General features: G+C 41.1%; 1 protein-coding gene across 2 annotated transcripts in view; it reads right to left on the reverse strand.

Moving 5' to 3' along the window:
- ATP2C2 (ATPase secretory pathway Ca2+ transporting 2) overlaps positions 1-27,243 on the reverse strand; it is a 311,062-nt gene that overhangs the window by 113,805 nt on the left and 170,014 nt on the right. For both annotated transcript variants that reach the window (XM_069218250.1, XM_069218249.1), the window contains exons 8-11: positions 19,647-19,796; positions 19,472-19,540; positions 18,625-18,700; positions 1,425-1,491 (exon numbers count right to left, since the gene is read on the reverse strand). In XM_069218250.1, the coding sequence (XP_069074351.1) occupies positions 1,425-1,491; positions 18,625-18,700; positions 19,472-19,540; positions 19,647-19,796 (362 nt within the window). The remainder of the gene's footprint in view (positions 1-1,424; positions 1,492-18,624; positions 18,701-19,471; positions 19,541-19,646; positions 19,797-27,243) is intronic.

Genomic DNA, 27,243 nt, shown 5'->3' on the forward strand with positions numbered 1-27,243 from the left:
AAGATCTTCTAAGAAAATAATCAATGTGTTTGTGTGTAAGTTTGACTTCCGCATGTAAAAGGTTCTGTGAATCAGGTCATTAGTTCTCCTCTGTTTGCTCCATGGTCGGACTGACCGTACCGGATATCAGGTGTTTCCCTGGGAGGCTGGAATGATGGGGGCTGTTTTGGAGCGGTGGGGCCCGGGTTTGTTACTGGGGCCGGTTTTACAGCAGTGATGCAATATTGGCTCCCAGTAGCAAAAGCAGCAAGCAAGCTTTTCCACCCTCCCAGGACCAGGCAGTACTTCCTCAGAGGCCAGGCAGTGCTTCCCCTCACTCACACCCCAGTTTCTCCCTCCTCCCACACCTCAGGGGGTGGTCCGTGAAAATTTCCAGGGCTGCTTTGGGTTCCCAGTCCCACTGCACTGCAACAACCATGTGCTCTGTTAAGCAGCTATGCCATGGGCACATGGAAAATCTATGAACACATTCTAAGCGGTCAAAAGTATTGTACAATAGCTCATCATACATACAGTTTCTGCCTTTGCAATGCCTGTTAATTCAAAGGTTAATGTGATTTCCAGAAATAAATGACATTAGAAATAAAATATCACATCTGAAGTCTAAGGTAGAATGATAAACCATAAAGTACACCCATACATACAGATGTGTCAACCTGCACTGAATACCACCACCGTAATGACCAAGGCGCAGTTAGTACTTTAACTCAATTATAGAATAGAAGCCAGTTTTGGTGGATTTGGGAATTTAACAGGTGTATATTTAAAAAAAAAATTAATAAACCTTTCTCTGTCTATATTTGAGGTTTTTTTTAGTATCATATGAAAGCCTTTCCAAACTATCTAAACCTTCATAGCGAAATGTCGATTTTAACCCATCCTTTATTTTTGAGTAATTGTTGTGGTTTCCCATTTATTTCCCCTTTTCTTCCAACCCTGGGTTTGGAATTCCACTAATGCTTGCCTGTTCCCTTCTCCAGATTATTATTCCTAAACTACTTCTGATGCTAATGTCCTTGGCCTCCTTACGAGTTTTACCTAAATGTCCTTATTCTTAATTCATAAAAATTCCAACTGATTTGGAAATATTTTAAATACTATGGTTTGCATATTTTATATTTAGGTGGTTCTCTTCTGAACCGCTACCAGTTTGCATTGCTCTGAGTCAAAAGCTTTGTTGGGAACAAGAATGCAAAATACCAACATAACCAAAGTAAAATTGCTATTTTATTAATGTTCTTTTGAAAGTTAAGTTCCACGTTCAGGGATATTACGAAGTGCGGGCTGCTTTGGAGTAGATTTGTTTTTTTTTCTGCTAAGGGAACAATGTACACAGTGCAATGAGTGAAGAACACTTCGACAAATTACATTTTATATCCCTACAAGAAAGCACAAACTTTATTCGTGGAGCAGTGCATACTCACCTTACTCCAATAGTGAACATACTGAGCAGATGCTTGCCTTGCAGCCAACCAATCAACATGATCAAACCTGGATTGGGTAAAACAAAGTTAAAACACACTACAATGAAATGTGTGACAATTCACAGTGATTCAAATATACATTGACAGGTGCCACTCACATGTTTTACTTGGTAAAATCCAGCACATAACATTTTCATAAGCAATAAGTGCAAAGCACTCTTAATTGGAAAAAAGCATTTTCTGATTTAGATACATTTTAGCATGGTGTACTTGAAACATAATGCGACCGGAGCTGGATTTTTCACACATTCCATAGGTGCATTGCAGTTGTGGCCCGTGCCCTCGGCTTGCGCACTTGCAAAGATTCCCCCTTAAACATGCTTGCAAGTGCAGCTTATCCTTCAGTAACAAGGGAGGACCATACTATATATCCTGCCCGGTCACACGCTTGCCCCCACCGCGGATGCCTAGCAGTGGACTTTATACATATGGTCTGATCTTGTATGGTTTTATCACTCTATTGGCAGATGGTGTTCGACATTCTGAACAGAGCTTATGAGTGGCACATACAACTGGAGATGAGGCAGGTGTTACTTGGTATGATTCCCTTCCCCTCCCAAAAACTTAGCAGGAAGATTGTCCTACTCGGCTTGTTATTAGCAAAACGCCAAAAAGCTGTAAAATAGCTGGGTGTAGTGCCTCCTAGGTCTATGGATTTGGTCTGGGACGTCTCTGAATGGGCTATGGCTAAGGAAATCCAGATGAAACATGTCCGTAAAGATGAAAAACTGGAAGAATTGAGAGCGTGGGTGGCCATGCTGTCAGTTTTGAAAGAACCTCCTACAGATGTATCACCCGGGGAACTATATGGGCTATATGAGGATAAGGTTGAGTGCTGGGTCCTCTTAGGCAATGTACTTTGATGTACCTGACTGATTTGCCTTTATGCAGCTATGATGCATTATATTGTCGAGGAAGCTATGTACAAGGGGGTGGGGGTTGGTGGGGGTGGGAGTGTTGGAGATTGTCTACATGGTCTTATTGCGGTTTAACCATAATAATTATAAAGCAACCTTGCTGATTAATACCACCGGCAATTGCATCCTATGAAACTTTAATAAAGATTATTTAAAAAAAAAAAGATAAACAATGGAGGACCCAATGACACAGTTTCTTCAGGCAATTGTAAACGTGCTCTGTTGCAGGTCTATAATGCACTAACGGCTAAGTCCAGCTGTTAATCCTGGCTCCAGATAAGGGCAATAATTACTACTTTACTCTCTTAAATCCTGCTAGTGCTTTCAAAAGTAAAACTTAGCTTCCCCCACCCTATGAATTCTCTTATAATGTTTTAATACCACATCACAACATGCAACTGACTCTGTAAATGCCTCAGTGACCTTTCCGCAGCACAATTCTATTTAGAGTTACAGTATTTCCCAAAATGCCGCCCCAAGAGCGTACTTGTTCAGAAAACAAATTGAGCATGACGTGTTCTGTTTGTATGAGAGACTGGTACACAGACATTTGTTCTGGTATCTGCACCCCAACACAATAGGTCACTCGTGCATCATCAATTGCAACTTCAGACGTCTGTCTCTCTTGAATTAATACAGAGTGTGCCTGGACATGCAGGTGGCCAGGTGGACTTTCCTTGGCATAGTTAATTTTGTGGTAAAGTAAACTATGTCCATAGATCTAAAAGGGATGGACATGGAGGAGTCAATGTCTTCCATCTATGGGACCAAAATATAGCTCGTGGAGGAACACAAAAACAAAGTATCATCAAAGTTTGAGTTTCGATGGAGAGAACCTCGGCAAGGATTTGGGCTCATGATAAAAGAGATCTCGCAATATGGGACCTAGCTTGAAAGATAATGTACAGGCCCAATGCATTAGCTGTCTCCGGCAAGCATTAAAATCTGCAGTCTTCAGAAGTGACACATCCTTTATTTTCAGTTTTAAGGTCACGTGTACTTCACAAAAAGAAAATCAAAGTAGCATGTCCATCACTGTACAATTTTAGATTTCCATTAGATTTAACTCTTTTCTTGATATTTTTCTAACTAAAGTTGTGTTTAATTCTGTGTGCTTCTTTCAAACACTGAAGCAGGAAGTGGCTTCCAATGAGGACAATATGTGAATTCAAAAATTCTAATTAGCTGAAAAAAGTTACATAAAAAGTTGAATTTTTGATGGAAGGTAAAAACTGAAGCAAATGTTTAGTATTGCAGCTGTATTGTATAGGTATTTTAGTCATGTTGTTTTATGCTGACTAGGCCTGCCGCTGTGCACTTTAACCTTATTACATTTTATTCAGCATACAGCATAATGAGAACATATGCGACATGGCGCCACCAACGTTTGGTCAGGCACTAATATTTGGATCCTCCTAAGTATCTCTGTCTTATTTAAGGCTAAAGACACCTCAATACTATATAGTGAGACGTCTGTGGTATTGAGGATTTCCTCCTCAGCTACATAGGAAGTACCTATCTTGAGCTATAGGTTGTTCAAGCTTGCACATTAAAAGGACCGATCCCCACTAGGTGTTCTTATCTCTGAACATACATCTACCATTAAAATGGCAAACCCACAATGGGTAGCAATTGCAGTAAATATGCAACCAACCCTTTCTGCACATTTATTGACAAATGGCCTAACGACCCAGGGGGGTCCAGTTACATTTGTTGTTGAGGCTCATCCAGCCTATAGAACAGATTTTTTTTATTCATGGGTCACCTTTCCAGCATTGGATTGGGATACAAATACATTTCACCACTATGAACCTGCAAACATACCTGCACAATACAGAGCATATGCATATTTAGAAATATCTTTATCTTATCAAGACCATAACAACTGGCTTGATGGTACCCTACCACACACAATATTACATGTTAGGTTAGGTCCTCTGAGCAATGATGGCCTGACCGGGCCTTTATTGGCCACATATACATCACACCCTGAAGCAGCAACCTTAGCGGTAGCTGAGGTCCACCACCTATATATAGAGCTCACAACAGTATACAGATTATTAGTACAGTTTGTTATGCAAACATTAAATACTAACCCAGCACGTGCTGCCCCAGTGCAACAACATGCAGTCACGCTAGGCATTAACCCTGCTACTGTACATTCGATCATGGGTAAAGTACCCACCAAGTGGGAGGAAATTCCGTTTTGTTTAGCTCAAAAAATAAATGCACTGGAAGCAGTTTTAACTTATACAGGACCTCAAGATAAAAAGAATTCTCACTAAGTGCTTGCCATTTGGGAAGGTTCCCACAGTTGATAACTGTAATATATGGTATTTGCCACACTCTATACTACCGCACACGGTACACCAACACTTGCCAGTCTTCCGGAGGTGTTAAAACAAATGCAAGATGAATATGGGGCTGCTGCGGCCCTGGATTTAGGGATGCAATTAATGGGCAATTTTGCCACAGTATCTTCAATCATATTAAGTAATCTCAAAGGGGAAGCAGTTGCACTCGCAGTGCGCATGCAGCTCCGTGATGTTCCTTCACAGGATCAAGAACGGGAGCTACCAAAGATTATCGCAGAGACCTATTCTAGTATTGGTCGAGATAGTCTGGAGGCCAGACTGATTAAACCACAATTATAAGGCAGATCTAATCAACATACTACTAAGCAAGCGCCTGAAGGTTCCAAAAAACGATGAGATAAAAAACAACAAACACGTAAAAAAGAAAGGGGGGATCCCACAAAATAGGTATAACCTTAGAAATAGGGATAATATAAAAATGCCTGATAGATATCAATACTGATACAGACCAATCTCGTTCCTTTCAGGACTCACCGGAAAAACGCAGTGAGAGAGGTGGACGGTCAGAGCAGCAAATTGAGTACGTGAAACAGAGAAAGAACTCAACGCTCGTCTGAAGTTTTAGTTAAAAAAAGAAGAGAAACTTCCCAAACAAAAACCCCAATTTAGAAAGACAAAAAGCAGTTACAATTCGACATGCCACTCAAGAAGAGGGCTTTATTGAAGAACAGGAAGTGGGCACTGGCACTGCTCGACCGTGAAGCAGAGGTCACAATAGTTCACCAGGATCTTCAAGAGCATCTGGAGGTGAAAGCAATTGATGACTTCTTACAAGTTAAGACTGCAGGCGTGAGTGTCTCCACACCCAATAGGTTGTATAGAGTAACTATTCAGTTAGAAGGGGACATTGAACACATAATTGCCGCTATCTTTTGGTACCGCATGTCTCATGATATTTTGCTGGCTGAAAAAGATTGGCTGCCAGAATTCATCCACAATCTCCCTTATGGAGAGGACGTGATTGAAAAAGCCTTCTCGCCCCATGTTCCCATAAAGCTTGTTGAAATGCATGCCATTGATTGGGCATTGGCACAGGCACCTGAGCTATATCGCAACCACGAAGGATGGGACAAAGAATCCCCCTACCACGTAATACCAATAAAATCCCAACCCCAACCGCAGCCTCAATATCCAATAAAATATGATGTGAAGGCACATGTGAGGGAAATTCTCAACCAATTGGAATAACAGGGTGTTATTGAACCCTTAGACTACTCCATGAATAATCCATTATTTCCAGTCACTAAACCCGACCATTCCTATAGATTAGTCTTAGACTACAGACATTTAAATAGTCACACAAAAACATTTGCTATACAAAATGCACACAGCACAGCACTTATGAACAATATAGTCTGCCGAAAATACAAGATGACCCTGGATATATCCAATAGGGTTTTCTGCCAAAACATAGCGCTTGAAAGTAGGGACCTAACAGGTGTTAGCACCCTTGGCTCTCAGAAAAAATTCTGCAGACTCCCACAGCCATATAAGAACAGCCCAGGACTGTTCTCAGCTCGTGTAACATCTATTTTACACGACGTTGACCCTGAGGCGTTGTCCTATGTGGATTACATTTATCTCACATACTACCTCGTGCAACATTTAAGATGGGTAGACCGCATTGTTGTAGGATTTGCCGAAATTGGCAACAAGTTCAACTTTAAGGAAACGAAAATAGCTTTCCTTAGTGTCCTGTTTCTGGGATACGAATTGTCGAATGAAGGCAGGAGCTTGGCGCCCCAATTTTTAGAAAAATACACACAACTACAACCTCCAAACACAATAAAAAAGCAACAGTCAGTGTTGGGCTTTTTAAAAATTTGGCAGAACATATATTCCAGATTATGCACAACGCATCAAACCATTGTACGACTTAATATTTCCTGATTTTACTGGAAACGTTTGGACAGTCGAACATACACGCATTTTAAAAGCTTTGCAAAAAGACATGCTTGAAGCAAAAGACTTGCATACAAGGGACAATAAAAAAGATCTGGTCATCAGAGTAATTGCTGGTGCCATTGGTTTTACCTATGTGAAATTCAATGAGGGTGAAACCGTCCCAATTGCATATGAATAACACTTATATTCCACAGTTGAACAACGCTTTTCTCCCACTGAGAAAATCCTCACTACTGTCCAGATGGCGGTCTTTAAAGAGAGACCTCTGGCCCAGGAGAAGCGCATTATTGTCACCTTCCCCATTCCAGGCCTAAAGTCTGTTACCAAAGCAAGCGTGCCTAGCGCTAAAGCACTACATCCATGTTGGATTCAATGGGCAACGTCTCTGACAGCCACTGGTGTTGACTATGTCTACAAACGCAAGAATTCTTACAATATGAACTTCAGTATCGAGTTCCAGCAAATACATTGCCTATTGAACAATATCATAAAATTTTGTATACTGATGGTTCAGCCCAACCAGCAAAAGGAACAAAACATCAATACTCCACTGCTTGTGCAGTTGTGAGTGGTTACATGAAACGTGTCAAGTTCCATCCACAAAATACCTACATGCAGACTCTAGGAGGTTGCACTGCACAACTTGCAGAGCTCAAAGCTCTGGTGATGGCACTGGAACATACGGATCCTGAGCAGATGACATTGATTGTCTGTGATTCATACTATTGTGTCCAGTCCTTCAAAAATATCTGCATTACTGGCGGCAAAATGGGTTCGGAGATTCAAAAGGCAACAAAGTTAAACACAGACTTCTGTGGGGGGAAGTTGCGGATCTGAGGGAAACGCTACCCAACGTCCATGTTGTACATACACTAGGACATCCACGTATTGGAATACACGCTGAAGGCAGTACTCTGGCTGATGAAGCAGCCAAATCAGCAGTAGCTATAGCTTCTTTTGCTGCAGTAACTCGTTCTAAGCTAAAAGTGGATGATGAAACACTGGCAGCCTCGGCTGACGGCAAAACCTATCCTAAAGCATATCCTGCAAATATTCCTACCGGATGGCAGGACTGTTTGATGCACAAGTAACAATACTAGGTGTGGGAGTTCGGATAATTCCCAATAAAGAACTAAGACCTGCGTTAGTGAAAGCAGCACATGAAGGAGTAGCTTCTGCCCATGCCGGTGTGGCGGCTACAATTTTATCACTATATTGGTGGCCAGGTCTATATAAACAGACCAAGCAGTATGTCCTTTGTTGTGACATCTGTCAGCAAATAAAATAGTCCACCGTGAAACCACCGCAGACACCCCTCCTAATTTCCAACAAACCGTCACAATGTGTGTACTTGGACCATTGTGGTCTCCTGACACCAGATAGTGCATACAAATACAGCCTAGTCGCTGTCGACTCATGCTCCAGATTTCTGTGGGTTTGGCTGATGCTCGAACTGTTATTAAAGATTTGCGAGTCTTTATCGGTACATATGCTGTTGGGGCTTTCCATTCGGACTAGGGCCCTGCTTTTGCCTCAAGGGCTTAGAGAGACGTCATGGCTTCTTTAGGGGTCCAACTGCATTATTCGTCTCCATTTCATCCAGAGGGAAATAGTATAATGGAGCAACGAAACTGAGATTTAAAGCAATTCTTAACAGCTAGAGTATTAGGCACGGGTCGTAGCTAGCTTACACACCTATATAGAGTCCAGAGAGCACTTAATAATCTGCCTATAAATACCCTGAGGGGGTGTACATCATACGAATGCCTTTTTGGAACACAAATGTATGTTCCAGATCTTGATGATCCTTGTGTGGAGGCGGCGGATACACCCTTTGACATAAATGAATGTGTCACTGTCTTGCAGGACCCCTCCTCTGGAACCAGGGATGTACCAGTAACATCTACCATCTGGATTCCTAAACTTGGGGATCTAGTGTGTAAAAAGATTGCTGTGAAAAAGGAATTCAGTCCTTCTTATCGTGCACCGGTTCCAGTCCTGGGAATACACTGTACCAGAACTGTGATTCTACCACCGCTACCTGGCTCTAAAGAAAATCGCTTTGTCTCCATTGACAATGTCAAGTTACACCATGTGGCCGATCCTGAACAGCAGACCTAGAGGACTCCTGAGTAGTGCCCGAAACCCTACCACTACAGACCAAGATGTTCCCCTACAATTCTTGAACAGCAACTTTGATACTTCTTTGAGCTTGGGGAGGGTGGAAAAAGAGCTTTTATTGGTTACACTTACAACTACTTCTACAATCAGTAATGAAAAGAATGAGCAATTTCTTACAAATTCTACACAAACGGATGTCGTAATTTATTATGAACCGCCAAGGGAGTCCTCAGCAAGTTCTCCTTTTCAAAACACCGCCCCAGTTTTTGCACAAACCGAATCTGGTTATTTTTTCGCGGTGATAACACTTTCAGCGACTCATCTGCCTCTACTGCAACAGAATTGTCAAGAGCACGTAAGCTGATACATTGACTTAAAATGACCTATCTTGTTCGACCATGGATTTATCTATGGCTCTTTTTGACTGTACTTGCCTTTCTCCTTTGGATTTGGTTTGTTATGGTCTTCTTTATCCTGATGCATTGTAATTTTCTTCCTGAACGCTCCACAGTTAAAATGGTGGATGAGGTCCTAAAACCACATTTTTCATAGCACAAAATTTGCAGAGACTTGTCCCTAATAAACATTACCACCATACCAATTCCCGATGGTATTATTTGGGACAAATTATTATTCAATGTATATGGGCCTACTGAGGTCATTCAAATACCATATATTTTTAAACTTTCCATGACAGATGTGATCACACCCAGAGAAGTTTCTGATCATTGGGATGTGAAAACTGTTGATGCTATGATGTCTGATCTAAAGTATTATACAGTTTTTGAAAATGAAGATATGTATCAGTTTAAAGGAAACTATGGAGATATGTTCTGTTATAATTACTATGGACATTATTACATTCACAGAGCAAGTACCCCAAAGGCTATTTTTAAATATACACAATGGGAACACTGCCCGACCCCACCAGCAGGCAGTTCTAAAATGTATACAGAGAAATTAGTAAATTTTTCTGGGCACAATGTTAAGAATGCTGAGTCATATTATTTTAAATTGCCAGAAATGGAAAGTGAACATGTTTTATTGACAGATCCAAAATTGATTTACTCTGATTAATTTCTTTCCCGATTGGCTATAGAAGGCTAGGAGTAGTGGTTGAAGTCAATTGACTTAAAAAGTGTGTGGGGAACAAAAAACTGCCAAATAAGAGGAAGAGAAACTTTTAGAGCATGTATGATTCCTGTTCAAATGATAGTTTCAAATAAAACAGTACAACAAACAAGCTGTTTAGGCTTAGCAAACATTAAAGAACTGAATGCACCCAGCATTCCCACCCCTGCTAAATTTTACAAATGGCTAAAGTATATAAATGCGTCCGAAAATCAGCTCAATAAATGGTTCTAGGATGGTACATATAATGCATAATTTTCACGTCCTGGTGGGTGGTTATTGTGGCCTATGGACACCAATGGGTGCCATACTTGTTTTGTTGACTCCTCAGAGGGTTTTAGAATGTATAGACCGGACCCTCGCTATGCGTCCTCAGAGCACTCAGGTATAGTGACAACATATACTGTAGTGAAACTGCCAGCAATGGATGAAGGTCTCCTAACTAGATGCTGTCAAAGAACATCTAAGTCTCCTGTCCAATAACACAGATTTACAGGATTTCATGTTAAGCCCCAGGACACCATGCAGAAAACGCTTCTTATATGCTGCATATAATGAAATATGGAAGCTTTCCCAACAAGAGGCGGCTGCCCGGTTAAGGCAAATAGATCAGGAAAACGTACAGAAAGCATTATCCGTTGTAGACAGTGGGATTAATACCATGTCCAGCCCTTGTAGATAACAGGACTAATACCTTGTCCTACTGAATATACACCTTAAATAACATTGTATCCTCTGTAATAGATATAGTAAAGAGTGATGTATAGTTTTTGCAACATGGGGAAAGTCAGTTAAGATCCATTATGCAGTTAGGTTGGACACTACAAACATTGAAAGCAGGCAGCGTTCCCTGGCAACATGTGAGCGCAAGGGACATTTTTTCCACATTCAATTTAACGCGACAACAACAAATAATGGCTAAGAAGGAAGCAACATATGTCATGTTGAATATTGAAAAGTTAGAAAAGTTGCCTTTTACCGTGGCTGAAATACCATTTGCTGAATGGCTAATACATGGGGTTATAAATCTGCCCATTTCAACACTTCAATTTACATCCTGTTTGAGATATATTCCAGTGGGCAGATTTGAAAGGCTGGGAGATAGTTATATACACAAAGTGTGGGAGCTTCCTCTCTCGTACAGATTTTTCATTGGCATGAAAGAGGTCCTTCTTAGCGGTAGCAAATGTGAGACTTCTGTGAGCCATTCGATGGTTTGTAAACAGCTGTCTTGCATGCCTCTGCGGCAAATTTGGCTTATATGAAGGGAGTCTCCTTGATTAGACCTGCATTCCAGGTGCTCTCCAATGGCAGCTATGTGCTCCTTAACAGAGCTGTTGTGGAATGCCAGCCAGAATAGCTTACGCCATTTCGGTCTCCCAAATTGTTACGTGCTGCGGGAATGTCCTTTTTCCCCTTATGGAGTTTCAAGGAGTAGCAGACGTTTGGCCTCATATTGCTACTTCTGATGTGAATTTTGAAAAGTTGAGCAGACTAAAGGCTTTATTGTTTCGAAAACATGTGGTGCTTCCATCTGCACGCGAGACCTATGCGCTTCAGGGTATAGGGTCATCAGCGGAGATTCAGTCCCTTTTAACTACAAATTTTCCGAGACACTTTGGTTAACTCATGGGACCAATATTCAATGTGTTCAGTACTACTGGAATCGCCCACTTTAAGGCTGTTGGTTCTGGTTTTGTCCACACCTTCTCCTCCATATTCGGTTTAATACCATCAGCCATACATTCAATATTTTCAAGTGTTTTCGGTGTGATTTCCGATTACTTTGGCTATAATAAGTAGCATTTTCCTGTTCCTATATTTTCTGTGCAATGGCTGTACCGACACAGCAAGGAGTACTGAAAGCACTACCGCCAGGACAACTGTGTCGTGAAGTCATGATGCAGTATTTCGGAGTACCACTCCTGGAACAACTGGAGTGTGACTGGTCTTTGTCATTCCGACCAGTTTTGAATTGTGTGCATCCCCTGTTTGGATGCCTCTGGTGCCTATTTGAATGTGCACTGAAAGTCTGTCTTTCTACACAGCGCTTACTTTCATTGGACGCTGATCTGTTGATGTTCTCGATGAGGGCTCATTATCAGACATGCACATTGAGGGTGCATTTGCTCCGGGAAGCCGTTTACAAGTTCCCTTTCATGGATTCTATGACTCTTAATCCCATGAAGGGCATGACATGGAATGCTGCTGCCTTAGCTGGAGCTCAGGCTTTGGAACACGAGTGCTCTGTGGCTCTCCGTGGATATGATTTGGACATTTTACCACCTGCCAGAGTAGAACGTCTCCTGGATTAAATTGTCCCGGATGTAATTGGCAATTTCCCAAGTGACACTGACTATTGAATTTGGCTTGTTCAAATTGTCCTTTTTCTGCCTCTGTGTCTCTTAAGTTGTCACTATTGGCATATATGTTTTTTTTAGCATAAGAGTTATTAGATTTTTTCTTTTCATTTTTAAGCTTTTAAACCACCTTTGACCGACAAGGGGAGGGTGTTGTATAGCTATTTTAGCCATGTTTTAGACGCGTTGTTTTATGCTGACTAGGCCTGCCGCTGGGCACTTTAACCTTGTAACATTTTATTCAGCATTGCTTTATTTTTCTAGCAATAGCAATATCTGGGGTGCTGTTTTATTTTCTTTATCTCATTGCACTTTCGCCTAGGAAAGCATTACATTTTTAGTAGGACATTTATTTCACTCTGTGCTATCTCCAAGGCTACAGTCAGATAGGGTTGCCGACGAACGTGGCATGCTGTGTCTCCAACATTCACAGAAAACAGACACTCATACGTGGGGGACCATTTCTTAGAATGTCAAATGTTTTATTATAAAAAAAACACCCCTTTGTCCCAGACGCGTTAGAGAGAGATTCAATCCAGATGACCACGATTGCTTCGCTGCAGCTACTTGCCAAGATGACCGGACCCCTGATCCACATGGGGATGGTGTCTCTCTAGACTACAGGCTTTTTCCTCCAGGTATGAGGGATGGTGTACCCCCAGAAGGAAAACACAAAGGGCAGATTAGGCTTATAACGCTATGCTCAGACATAGTGTAGGTAGGAGAAATATATACATTACTCCTAGTGACAGTATGGTAGGACTATTCTTGTGTTTTACTCTGTTAGTCACCTGCTTGCTTTTATTGTTTTTTATCATCCTAGTTATTGCAATGCTTGCCTTTTTAATTAAGATGCAGTTACTTCAACAAATCCCTATTGAAGTATATTCTGACTTTGTTGTCTTTGCCTGCATGAGACTTTTTGGTAACTGAGAGAAAGGGATGAGATCTGATTGATCATAATTCCCCTGAGGAGTCTTCTTGTGATGCACCCGGTTGCCACAATCATCTCGGCCAGAGATGAGGCGCTGCTAGTTAGCCGGAGAACCCGGATGAAGCCAGCAGGCGTCATTTGGTGGGGAATTCTACTCAGTAGCCACAATCCATGTCATCCTGTCTCCCAAATCCAGTAGCCTCATTAGCATAATGAGAACCTACGCGACAGCTGTGACACACTTTCTGTCATCTTTTAATGCCATTTCCTGATTCAAATTGTGAGGGCAGTACACAAAATGCAAGGCACTCTTAAGTAAGAAATATGCTTAGAATAAGGTTATTAAGATGGTAAATTAAAGTGTTAAAGTGTTTAGTATGCATGTGATGTAGTCTACTCTTTAGTAAAGTCCCTCGTGTTACAAAGGTCATCAGAATGTCACAGTTTATGTTTTATGTTAATCTTAGTTTTAATAGTTAAACGTCAAAAGCTGCACTGACATTTTAAATGTGCCCTTGCTTGTATTTCAGAGTTTGATTTAATCACATTAGAAGGATAAAACTTATGTTATAATGTAATTTAGACTCTATACTAACAGTGCATATAGAAATGCAATTGAATTTCTAGTGGTTAGTAACAGGTTAATAAGTTCAAAAATATGTGTGAAGTGAGAAAAATACAGTTCTCCGTTGTAATTTATGAAAGGCAGTAACAAAGCTTTCAATCTGAAATTAAATGTATTACTCAAAGTAATGCAATATTATTAGTGCCGAATTTATAAGCTGCACATACCATGTTTTACTAAAACGTATTTATTAAATACATTTTATATTTTCTTTTGTGTTATCATGAGTGAGGCCTATTGAAGCTTGTAATTTGTGACTGTGCTGAGAAATGTAGATTCATCTCCTAACGTGAACTTTCTTTTAGGTTATGTTTTCATGAGAAGCTTAACTAGTTGGAAAGGGATTCTATTGTTTAATGATAGAAAGGATGCAGTGTAGTGTCCTTGAGTAAAGAACAGTGTGAAACATGGAGTGGTTTCACATACAATTGTCTCAAACCTGCAAGGAGTCACAAATATGGACCATGTTCCCACAACAGACCTGGGAAAGAACTGGACTGTTTTAATTTGGAGTCATACGATTAATCCTCATTGGATGATGCTTATTCAAGTTGACATGAACTGATATAATTGACGATTCAGAATGGTTTGTGAATTCTACAATATCAATGAACATTTGAACTTTGGGGCAGTCCTGAGTTGTACCAAGCAGACCCTTGCAGTCGTCAGATGCTGTCCTGATGCTTTTCTGATGGAAATTCTCTGAATATCATACCCATGGAGAGGTATATCTCTTTCAACCATTGTCCTTTTGAGATGCCCTTTTAAACAAAGTAATCCTTTGATTTTCCTATCAGAAGACTCTTGACTGCGCTTCTGAGATGCTGATCCTTTTTTTCTCTTCCAATTTCACTGACACATATTCTTATTGATGTTATGACTTATTCTTCTTGAATGCTTAGTTTTATTAATGTTAGTTCACCTAAATTTATTTAGACGCTATGGGCAAACCTAGGTGATTATGTATCTTTATAATTTGGTTTTGCACATTATTAACAAGGTTTTGAGTTAGTGTTTGTAATAAACCCACTATTTCTTCATTGGAGATATCCTTCCATGACCACATTAGTCTTGGTGTTAAAATTGTTTTTGGTGGTGTTAAAAGTTTGTTGAAGGTTCTACCACACTACTTACTAGGTCCAAAGATACATCTAACTCGACGAGCATTGATTCCTGTGAAGGATGAAAATGCTTCAGCACATGTAGAAAGTTAAAATGTTAATATGCATTCTTCAAAAGCGTGTCTGCCCTTTCACAATGAACACTTTTGTGTAGGGGTAATATATGCTACTTGAATCACAAAGAGAGAGTTTGACTGCCATTTATCAATAAAGGGGCACAGCGAATATGCTGTTCTGTATCAATGCATGCTAAAGATTTGATTCTCATGGACAGGATTGTATTGAAAGCTCTGAGCAGGCTTTGCACCAACAAAGTTGTGGGTTCCAAGACTAAAAGAGATGATAATGATCTCTTAGAACTACAATAAAACCTTTGTGAATATTTTTTTATATATTTTGAACACTACACATTTCCGAATAATTTATAGGTCATTTGAGAACAGAAAGTGTTTTAGGGACATTTCTCTTAGTACTTCCAAGTGAAATTTTTAATTGTCTAACTCCTCTTGAAATGAATAGTTAAATATCTCTTCAAACCAGTGTAAAACAGAAAAAGGTTGAAAATGGCATTTGAAAAGATGTTGGCTACTTTGATCTAACTGTAGAGAGGAAAACTGAGGAAATCATATTTAGGGAAAGTGAATTATCTAGAACTGGGGTGTCCAACTTCATCTGGGATGTGCCGGTGGATCCCTGCCAGCTATTCAAGGTAAATGTTGAGTATGTAAATGATTCCCATTTAGAATAATTCCATGTTAATTTATTTTATGAGAATATCCTGAAAGTCTGAAAGTTATGGGGATGTCGGAAAGTACAAAGGATTGTTTTGGCTCTTTCTGAGGGAGATGGAGTAAAGTCTGCTGTAGATGGTAAATGAGTTTGAGTTTAGGACAAAGAGGATAAGTTCCAGATTCCCATGGTTGTGTGTTTGAATGACAAATCCACAGATAGCCTAGTAACTTAATGAACTGCTTGTTTATCAAAATGCAGCAGTATTCCACTACTCTACTAGAATACTTCACAATGCTGAATGGCAATCACTGAAAGTTTAAAGGTTTCTGTTGTGTTCAGTGGATTTAAATCATGTTCACAATTATTTACTCCCATGTTAATACTTTAGCAGAATATGGTAAACACAAGGACAATCTAAAAGTGAATAGTCCAGATTAGCTTAAACAGAAGATAACATTTCCCCAACCTTCATTCTAGCAAAAGTGATCCTGCAGTGAAGGACCGTCCGTGCTCTCCATCCTTATGTATTAGACACACACTATTGGGTTGGTACAAGTCATGATATTATGGTCAGCAAAATACCATGAACAGTTGCTTTGATTTAATGTTGGTACGCAAGACATCTTGCATGCTAAAATGAAACCCAGGTAACAACATATCTAGCTAACAATGATCCCTGTGGAACAGGAAACACATTGAGTAAGGAACCAGAGTACAGTATGCTTTCCAAATGAGTAACAATTCAAACATTTATTGGGGCTGCAGACAAACATTATGAACTGCAAATGCTCAGAAAACATGAAGAAAGAAAATGTGCATCACACAAATAGCACAACATGCCATAGTGGTTTGGCTGTTTTCATAAATGGTTCAAAAGTGGTGTGAACTGTGTCACTTCAAAACATTACGTTCAGTGTCAATTAAAACACTATACACTAGTAAAGCAAATAAGATCTTGATACCTTAAATCCTCTAGTATTAGATACACAGGGGGTCATTGACCGCCAGGGCCGCGAATGGAGGAAGCACCGCCAACAGGCTGGCGGTGCTTCCCTGCCCATTCTGACCGCGGCGGTAAAGCCGCGGTCAGAAAACTGGGTCCGACGGTTTCCCGCCGGATTTCCCCCGGCTGGGCAAATCTGCCAGGGCAGCGCTGCCCAGGGGATTCTGACCCCCTTCCCGCCAGCCTGTTTCTGGCGGTTTACACCGCCAGGAAGAGGCTGGCGGGAACGGGTGTCCTGGGGCCCCCTAACAGGGCCCCAGCCTGCTTTTCACTGTCTGCCTAGCAGACAGTGAAAAGCGCGACGGGGGCAACTGCACCAGTCGCACACCTGCAACACCGCCGGCTCGATTCGGAGCCGGCTTCAATTTTGCAGGCCCCCTTCCCGCTGGGCCGGCGGGTGCTAACATTGTTAGCGCCCGCTGGCCCAGCGGGAAGGTCGGAATGCCGCCAGCGGTCTTTTGACCGCAGAGCGGTCAAATGGCGGTTCCCGCCAGGCGGGCGGCGACCGCCGCCCGCCGGGGTCAGAATGACCCCCTAAGTCTTTTCATCAAGATAGCATGAAGAGCCAATCTGGCAGTAACCATCTAAGCACAACTTTTTAGCGAGCGATGAATCTCTCCAAAACAAGTAAGAGACATACTTTAAGTTGCTATTTTATTAGGATGTCACAAGTTTTGTCCTACTAGCTACTATGGGCGAGCTTCTCTAAGCTGTATTTTTACAGTTTCTTAGGAACCTACTGAACCTTTTTTCAATATGGTTATTTGTCTGGAAATTCACTGCTAAGAGAATAGTTGAGCCAAGAGGGTTATGACTTGATTGACTCTTCACCCAGCTACAAAAAAATACCAGTGAGAATTTCAGTAATTCACCCACTACTGTTACACGACCAGGTGAACAATCTGTACAAAGGATGTGCAGGATCAAAATACTGGTGCAGCCCATCAATTACACAATAACTATTTTAGCACCAGGAACCCCAATTCAGGATAACTGAGCACTTTATAATCCAGTTTCAATCACTCACAAAGCGACACTTACAATCCCCATCCCAGAAGCTGGTCTGACATAGTAGTAATCATTTTATACGTTTGAAAAGCAATACAATTCCAACTGGGCTGTTCCCTATTCTACACCCCATTATGGTGGAAGGAGAGGGACCAAAGAAAAGAGACAAATAGCACAAATTCTTTTCAAATAATCCAAGCTGTTGTTAATACACTCTTATCTTTATATCAAACCATTTTTAAATATTACTCCATAACAGAATACATATAAATAACTTTCATACATTGTGGTTTTAATAATATATTTCCATGTACGGGTAATACCTTTTCATGTCATGCCATTTTTCTTTTTCACCTAAAACAATATTTATTTATAAACGTCAACAATCTTCAATAAGAAGTCCACATCTGATCATAGGTACAAGTTAGTTGTTCTTTTTGCATTTGTCACCCTAAGTGGGAATGGTATGCCCAGACGTGAGTCCCTTGCTCCCCATGCCGCTGGAGTCAAGCTAGCCTGGCTGATGAGGGGTGATACCCTGAAACCGGTTCCAGGATGCTTGTTTCCAGTCCAGGGAGGATCTAGCTAGGCAGTTCGGGCTGGACTATTTCCATGGGAAATAGGGTCAAGACTGATTTGCATACGGCTGTGTTCAAACTGGAATGGCAAGGGCAGCAAACAAAAGATGGATTTAGGCCCAATCACTGTACTAAGGGTGAATGTTTGACATTGTTCGGCATTCAGTCCATCACTTGTTTTTTTTGCACAAGTTAGGGAGCATACACATAGACACAAAGGAATGCAAATTAACACCACTCATCACAAAATACTGTGGATAATCAAAGTGGAGTAAAAAATAATTAGAACTAAATTGGAAGCAAATTATACCGTTTAATATTTCTACATACCTATTATGCAAAACGAGAAGAAGGAGAGTTGTTTTCCCAGCTTGTCCATGCTTTTCTGTAATGGAGTCTTGGGGGTCTGAATGAAAGATGACATTCATGTCAACTGTGTTGATCATCATTCTGGTGTATATGGTCATAGGGATGGTTTAGGGCCAAAATCAAGGCAGACACTGACAAAGCCTCAACAAACCCTCTCAATGATTGTGACAAACCCTTGCACAGCACATACCACATTCTAAACTTAACTTCCAACAGTCTCTTACACAACTCTCAACTGACTCTCAAATTAAAGATAACAGAAGCTTAAGTGACTCTCAACTAGCACTTGTATTATCCAAAACAAACCCTCCCAGCACTCCAAACATATCCTTATCAAAGAAGCACTCATTGATGTTCAAAATTAACTTCACCATTCTCCTAACATAGCCTTGCCCATTTACAAACAAAACGTCTCACAGCTTTAAGGGGGGCACCTAACCAAAGTACGAACAGGAACTCACAGCACTTCTAAGGAGAACATCAACGAATTCCAAACAGAACACCAAAGATTGACAAACAGACCCTCACCAAGTTCCAAACTGAAGCTCACATAGGTTTAATCAGAACATAAAACAGCTGCCAATAGCCATAAACACAACTTCCAAAACCCACTCATGTAGCCCACCAGAGTTTTTCCCTCACAAACCACCTAGCAAACCTTCATCTAATACCTTGTGGTGTCTTGCCTCTCCTTGAATGCCACAATGACAATCCTGGATGTACTTTACAAGCATCCCAATCACTCCTGGAATGAATGTCATATGAATGATGATCAAATAACAAAGTTCAAAGTTAGTCTTTCACTCACCTCTTCTGCTTGCATCATTTTGAACACTTCTCCAAACTGAGATTTTTCCCCAACACCGATAACAACACCCTGCAGTTGGAAAAGAAACATTAGCATGCTGTGATCGAAGTACAGTATGTTGATTCCACTTAGTAAATCTGCTAATTTAAGTATTCATGTGTTGTAATGAACTTGCCTTGCCTTTCCCGTAACGCACAAGCGTACCCATGAATGCAACATTGCTGAGTGTTGTAATATCGCCAGGTTCCGACAAAGGGCCATCAGTCTTACTGCAAGGCTCAGCTTCTCCAGTGAAGCTGGACTCATCCACCAAGAGATCTGTTGCCTGATCACAAACAGAAAGACTGATTGAGTATACGCAATACTTGCTTAAAGGAACCATGTTGTCTGCTTAAGACTCTTTCTGGCCCAATAAGAGACCTTGTCAACATGCACAACTCTGATAGCAAACTCTGATCAGTTGATTCCCTCCCGCGGTTTAAACTTTTTTGAAGACCAACCTTCTAGGTTTGGAGATAAAATACACCTGTCTATACCAATGTTCCCCATAACTCCAATCCTAACTCAAAATGTACCCTGTATGCTAGATTGAGCCCAATACTGCACACATGGTGTTCTGTTACATTTTTGTCATTATTATCATTATTATATATTTATAAAGTGCTCGATCACACCATTACGTCTTATGCACTGAGGATGCCAGACACCCAACCAAACAAAATCATGATGTGAAGAGAACAGAGTCTAGGATGTGGTGATCATAGAGATCAAATATTGTTTAGCAACAGAAAGATAACATTTTGAATGCCTTCCTGAAGTGAGATTGGTTGAGCTGCTCGTGAAAATCATCAGATAGGGATTCCAAAACTTGGGGCTCAGATGTCTCTTAGAGGGTTCCACAGCACACGCAACCTTATAACTTGGAACATATATCAGTGGACATAAGCTAGAGCCTATAGATGGCGAATGCGTGTAGTCTGATAATCTGCCTTTAAAACAAAGCTTCACCATCCCATAGACATGTTATGCATAAGGCACAATACTTTATAACAAGACCTTTGACTCTCCCTGGAGCTATAGATGAGAAATTTGGACCAGGCTGTCTGCAAGGTCACTTCAGCCCGTCTGTTTTTTTTTTAACTTGTTTTTGTTGGCTTTAGGGCTCTGCGCACATTATCACTGCTAACATGCTTGTGGGCTCTCCTTTAAGCATGGTGAAATTGGTTTACACCCAAATGGCACATTTAATTTTCTTGTAAGTTTCTAGTAAAGAGGTACTACATGCACCCAGGGCTTGTAAATTAAATGCTACTAATGGACCTAGAACACCTATTGTGCCACCCAATTAAGTAACCTTTTAACACATGTTCCAGGTCTGCCATTTAAGCCTGTCTCTGCAGTTTTAAACTGCCATTTGGACCTGGCAAATTAAACCTTTTACCAGGCCTAAACCTTTTTAATATATATAAATCACACCTAAAGTAGACCCTAAGCATACCACAGGGCAGGATGGATTGTATTTCAAATGTTAGAAATGTTTTACATGTCCTAAGTTGATTTTTCACTACTGTGAGGCCTACTCAAAGGATAACACTGGGATACCTTATTACGTTTAACACTTGGTAATGTTTGTTTGGAAGCAGGTAGGAATGTCATGTTTGGTGTCTGGGGAACTGTAATTAAAAACCTCTTTAATGACAAAGTTGGATTTCAAGTTACAATTCTGAAAACATTGTTTTAGAAAGTCTGCATTTTCTTGTCCTATTTGGTGTCTGCAGCTTGTTCCAAGGTCCTTGCAGTTGGTCCCTATGTTTTCCCCCTAGTCAGTATGTCACCTGCCTCACTTGCCCTTTAAGGGCACTGGCCTAGCTCTCACACAAAGTACTTCACACTAGCCTATTGTGCCCACAGACAGACTGGGACCAGGACAGGGAGGAATGAAATTCTGTACACTTATGGAAAGGGAAAACTCCAGAACCTTCTCCCACATCAAAGGGGGCACACCATGTAAAAAAAGAAGGAATTCTCAGACCCACTCTTCAGTACACTTATGAACCTGTGGATACTACAGAAGAAGTATGCCTTTCTGCTCTACTGCTTGAGGCCTGCCCTGCTTCCTGAGAAGGAAGACTGAGCCTGCACCATGCATCGATGGCTGAAGCGACTCCAAGGGTCTGCTTACTGACCTTCTTGTCTGAGCTACAGGGACCCAAGCTCCAAAAACCTCTCTGTAAATGGACTTGTCTGAGCCCTGCTGGCCTCTGCTGGTGACTTCCTTATCACCAAAGGGTGCCTCCCAGGTCCTGGACCATAGGTGTTGCATTGGTTCAGCTCCTCATTGCACAGGAGAAGTCCTGATGTTTTGGGCTCTTTGTGACCCCAAACAGGCCCTTTAGTGCCAAGATCTTACCCCCTGAGCCAACTGCCAATGCGAAGCTCCATTGTACCCAACTCTTCGAGCTACAGTGACTACCAGCAACGACTGGCTGCAAGAGCTTTGCACTGTGTCCTACAGGATCAACAGCTTTTGGTGGCTGCCAACATAAATCTCCAGCAATGACCATCTGCAACGCCCAACAGGATTTTTGCAACAATCATCTGCACTTCACACTACAGCGACAGCATCCACAATGCTTTCCCTACTTCTTGCGGCCACCTCCACCACAAATGGAACTCTTAACTCTGGACTTTCAAAGATAACTTTTTCAGCAGTACTAACCTGGTCCCTGTATCTGGCCTGCACACCTTTGCAGGTGGCCTGAACTTGTGACTTTTAACTGGTCTTGCACAACCAGATGACCGTGAGTAAAGCTTTGTGCTTTTAGGCGCCATACTCATCTTACATTTTTTTAATGGTCTACCTCAAGTTCCACTGATTGGCTTTTTGTTGTTTTAATGTCAACTAATTTATTAAAATGTGGTCTATATTTCTAGATTGGTGTGGAATATTTGTTGTGTGGCGTTTTAACTTTTTTATTTTATACATTACACACTGCCTCTAAGTTAAGCCTGGCAGCCACTGTGCCGAGCTACCAGAGTGTTAAGCACAAGTTAATTTAGTGACTTTTGTGGTTCGCCTTAACAAGGATTGTGATTGTTGCTTGAATAGGATTTCACCACCCCTCAACCAACATCTCAATTTCTCACAAGAAAGCTAATTAACTATTTCAATATGTCCTTGACATTATGTTTGTATTGCTAGCTGTAAGCCTTTAAATAACATGCATGACAAAAATGTGCACAAGTTTCTCTCTCTTTAAAACAGAACAATAGTGGTATGATGGCAGAAGTGAATGTTTCATTGTCTATTGTAAAGTTCCTTTCACCATGTTAGGTGCACAAGTAACAGTGCAGGAAGTATAATGTGATGATCACCAGGAGAATGAATTCAGGCAATATTCTTTAAAGTCTTACTTTTATTTTGGTGGAAAAGATTATATGAATAATGAATGCTTGCATCTGTAATGTAATTGTCATTAACCGCATGTGTCCGGATCGAAAGCAAGAGAAATGTCTTGAATGTAACATTTTTTTTTCCTAAATCCATTGCTAACAGAATGCTGTGTATTTTAAAATGTCACAGTATTTGTCTGTATAACGTATATAATTCACAACAGAAAAGGGCTTGAGTTTTTTTGTCTACAGCCCTCTTCTCTTTGCTCTGATCACTGCTCGTCTGCACTGCTCTTTTTATTTAGAGATATTTTTTGCTACAAGCATTTCACTTTTGTGCATTTATTTAGATATTTGCACATCTGCTTTATTGTTGCTTAAGGCTCTTTTGACAAATTTTCACTAACTTTAACTTACTTGGCACAAGTTTCACTGTCTATTTTGAATTACTATTGAATCCCTCGGCAATTGCAAATTTTATTGGCTCCTTTTCTGAGCAATGGGTACTTATTCTAAGTGACCCAGTTATTTGATTATTTCTTCTTCAACTGGATCATGTACTGTTTCTTTTGAAAATTATCTGCTGAGAGCATACATATGATTTTCTATCATGTATCTTTTTTGGCTGACTACATTGCTGCTGTAACTACTTTTATTCACTGAATAAATCTAATGATAAAAGATTGAGTGACAGGTTTTTGGTAAATTATTTTGATCTCAGATTTGAATTAATTTTGCATTTCTCTGGTCCTGAGGACTGACCTTTTCTGAAAAAAAGGAAGTGTCAAAATAGACATGTTCAAACTGTTGCATGGCAGTCTAAAAATGGATGTGAGAGATTTGCCCAATGACTAAAGTGCTTGAAATCAAGATGAAGATACAGTATTTATGTGCTCATATAGAGAAAGATTACTATCAGACCACATCCCTTACAATCTTCACTTTAGGGGCTAATTTAAGAGGGTACACCCAAAGTAGAAGGACAGATCTCTTCCCACAATTAGAAGTTCAGTTTTACTCCTGTATAGGGTCTCTGTCCAGTCCACTTCAAAGACCCTTCTTTGAAGTCACCGCTACATCAAAGGCATATTTGGGTATAAGTGATGTGGTTCTGACCCTAGCACATCAGTACACTATTGGACCTGGGAAGAACTCTGCTAGAATAAAGGCTGCTGTGCTGTATGGATTGGCACTCTGCCTGGATTGACTGTTCTAAGGAACTGCTTCTCTGCTTTGCTGAGCTGCCCTGATGTTCTCTGCCCTGCTGAGGACAATGGCTGGATCTATCTCACTTGAACCCAGAGTGTCTCCAAGGGCTTGTTGGCATGCCCCCTGTTTTTCTGCAATTTCAGACATATGAAAGGCTGCCTGCAACGCTCCTGGTGCTGCTGCACTCTGCCATCTGTGAGTCCTACCATTGCCTGAGGTGTCCCTTCCAGTCCTGGGCCTCAGAAGTGGGTTCTGTACCACTGTGCCAGTCGGAGCTGACACATCACCCCTTGGAGGCCGACGCAGAGGCTGTTCAAGGACGGCAGTTTCACAGCCTGCACGGCATGATAATGCGGCATGACAATACTGACAACACAGTGCATTCATCTCCACAGAGCTTGATGCTGATAAGGGACTTGTCTGTGTGAAAAATATCACCGTCTCGACTTCACTTTTGCTCATCGATGCAGACGCTTGCTCCATACAAGCTACTTCTTCAGCGGATCCTGCGTGGGTTCTGTAGCCGGCCTCCACTGCGGTCGGCCTGAACTTTAGATTTGCACCAGTCCCTCGCGACCTCAAGTAACCTTTTGAACGCTAGTGAATTCTAAGCACTATTTTGAGCTTTTTTTTTTTTTTAAGAATTAATACCTCAACTCCTACTAATTGGATTTTTGTTGTTTTGGTCTTGTTTTACTCAGATAAATATAGTCTATTTTTCTCAAACTGTGTTCTTAGAAATGTGGTCTCTAGTTGGCAGTCAGTTTACACCATGTCCAAGTAGGGACCCTCAATCTAGTCAGATTAAGGGAGCCACACAGCTAAAATAACCCCTGCCCACCCCCTTGGTAGCTTGGCACAAGCAGTCAGGCTCATCTCAGAGACAATATGTTAAGGATTTGTACCCATACACAGTGACAGTGAAAACACTACAAATGGACATCACACCAGTTTTGAATACCAAATATTTATCTATGTAAAACAAGATCAAATCAAGAAAAATCCAACATACAAAAGCAACGATACATATTCTTAAAGGTTAAATCTCAATAAGATGCTTAGAATCTGGTGCTATCACGGCGCTGTGACGGAGTGGTTCCCAACATTCTGATGCCACTCGCGAGGGAGTGCGGCGCTGGTCACAGAGTCGTACAGACCCCAAGTACAGTACCTTAGAAACGAGGCAGAGTCAAAGATGTAGCACACAGTCGGAGAGGTGAGGCTTTCGCTGGAACTGGTGTGGCATCAGTTCTGTACTGCTATGCAAGAAGGGAGGTGTTGGTTCCCTACTGCTATGGCAGGGAGGTGAGGCGTCTGCTCCTGACAGAGGCAGTGGAGGTGAGGGGGCATCAGCAGCAAGGCTTCAGCTCCTTACGACCTGGTATGGTGGATGAGTCCGTGGGTCAAGATACTATGGGATGACCTCACGGGTCACATCACACCATGGGGGCACCGGGCCTAAAAGTATGGAATGTTGGGTCCAATACTTATACTCATTTCTGCCTTTCAAGTAGGCAAACTTCAAAGGAAAGTCTTTGTAGTGCACAAGACCCTGTCTTTCCTGCATACTTTACGGGTGCCTTACATGTATTAAAAGGGAAGGTTTTGGCCTGGCAAGTGTGTGCACTTAGCAGGTCGAGATGGCAGTTTAAAACCGCACACACACACTGCAATGGCAAGTCTGAGACATGTTTACAGGGCTACTTGTGTGGGTGGCACAATCAGTGCTGCAGGCCCACTAGTAGCAATTGCTTTACAGGCCCTGGGCACACATGGTGCACCATACTAGGGACTTACTAGTAAATCAGATATGCCTATAATGGATAACCAATTCTAATCACAAATTGCACGAAAACAAGCAAAAATTAAATTTAGCACACAGTCAAAAATACAGGAGGCAGAGGCAAAAAGACCAGGGAAACCACGCCAAGGATGCCAGGTTTAACATGCTTGGAGTCTCTTTGTGGTCTTTTCATTCTGTTACTGTGTGTGTATGCTGCACAAATACTTTACACATTCTCTCTTAAGTTAAGCCTTACTGCTCCATCCCAAGCTACCAGACAGTGAGCATGGGTTAATTTAGGGTACATATGTGACTTACCCTAGGATTGTGGTCCCTACTTTGACAGGGTGCATACCTCTGCCAACTAGAGACCACATTTCTAATGTAAATGGTAAGCAGCTAAGGAGTGAGATCAACTGTGCCTGAGTTCTAACAGATAGATTAAATAGTAGGCATGACAGAGATGATCCTTGGAGGTTCCCATATGGCACATTCATAAGTGTTTTAACATCCCAGTCATCAAAAACAATCCCAAGTGTAATAATGTAATTCATAGAAATTTTAAAAACATATGGAATGTGTATCATTTCAGTTGGTCCAAATATATTATAAGATAATGTATCCCAAACAATCCCATCAGGAACTGGAACAACAAATGTTCACATGGGACAAGTCTCTTTGCACTTTGTGTGAAGACAAATAAGACTTTAAAACCTCATCCACCTGTTCAATAGCAGAGCGTTCAGAAAGATAATGGACAAATATAAGCAGAAAGAAGATGATAACAAACCCAGTCCCTAAAAGGAAAGCAAGCACTCCAATGTAATCCACAGATAGTACCAAGGACGAATCAAATAGCTGCGTTTAAGCCAGTTAAAAGCTTTCGTACACCATGTGCTGCTGCAATAGCTAGTGGTGAAGAAGTTGAAGAAAAATCATCAATGTTGACGAAATAACCAGAAGCAGTCTGTGTAAAAACTGGAGCCAGTGCAGGTAAAAGAACTGGTGGATGCATCCAAAGGGGTCTCGTCGTCCACAATCCCATCTGTTTGTGTTGCATTTGTAAATTGCAAATTAACATTTTGGACATTTCTAGCAGTAACTAGAATGAATGAAACTTCATTCTCCGACCTCCCAAATCTCGGGGAAATAATTCCAGTGTTGTTTAATGCTTGAAGAGGTATTTGCAAGTGCTTTTTTGGTTTCACAAATTCGTTTCAGTGTTCTGACTGCCCACCTCTCTCTGTCCATTTGTCCGATGAGTCATGAAGGGTACAAGAAGGATGTGTATCAGTATATTGAAACCTGTCAAGAGGTTTCAAGTTGTCATGATTTCTAAGATTGTATTGTTTCTTCAAGGTCACTGAATATGGAGATTCTCCTCATT

The sequence above is a fragment of the Pleurodeles waltl genome, chromosome 12 (genome assembly GCF_031143425.1).
Source record: "Pleurodeles waltl isolate 20211129_DDA chromosome 12, aPleWal1.hap1.20221129, whole genome shotgun sequence".
Taxonomy (NCBI): Eukaryota; Metazoa; Chordata; class Amphibia; order Caudata; family Salamandridae; genus Pleurodeles; species Pleurodeles waltl.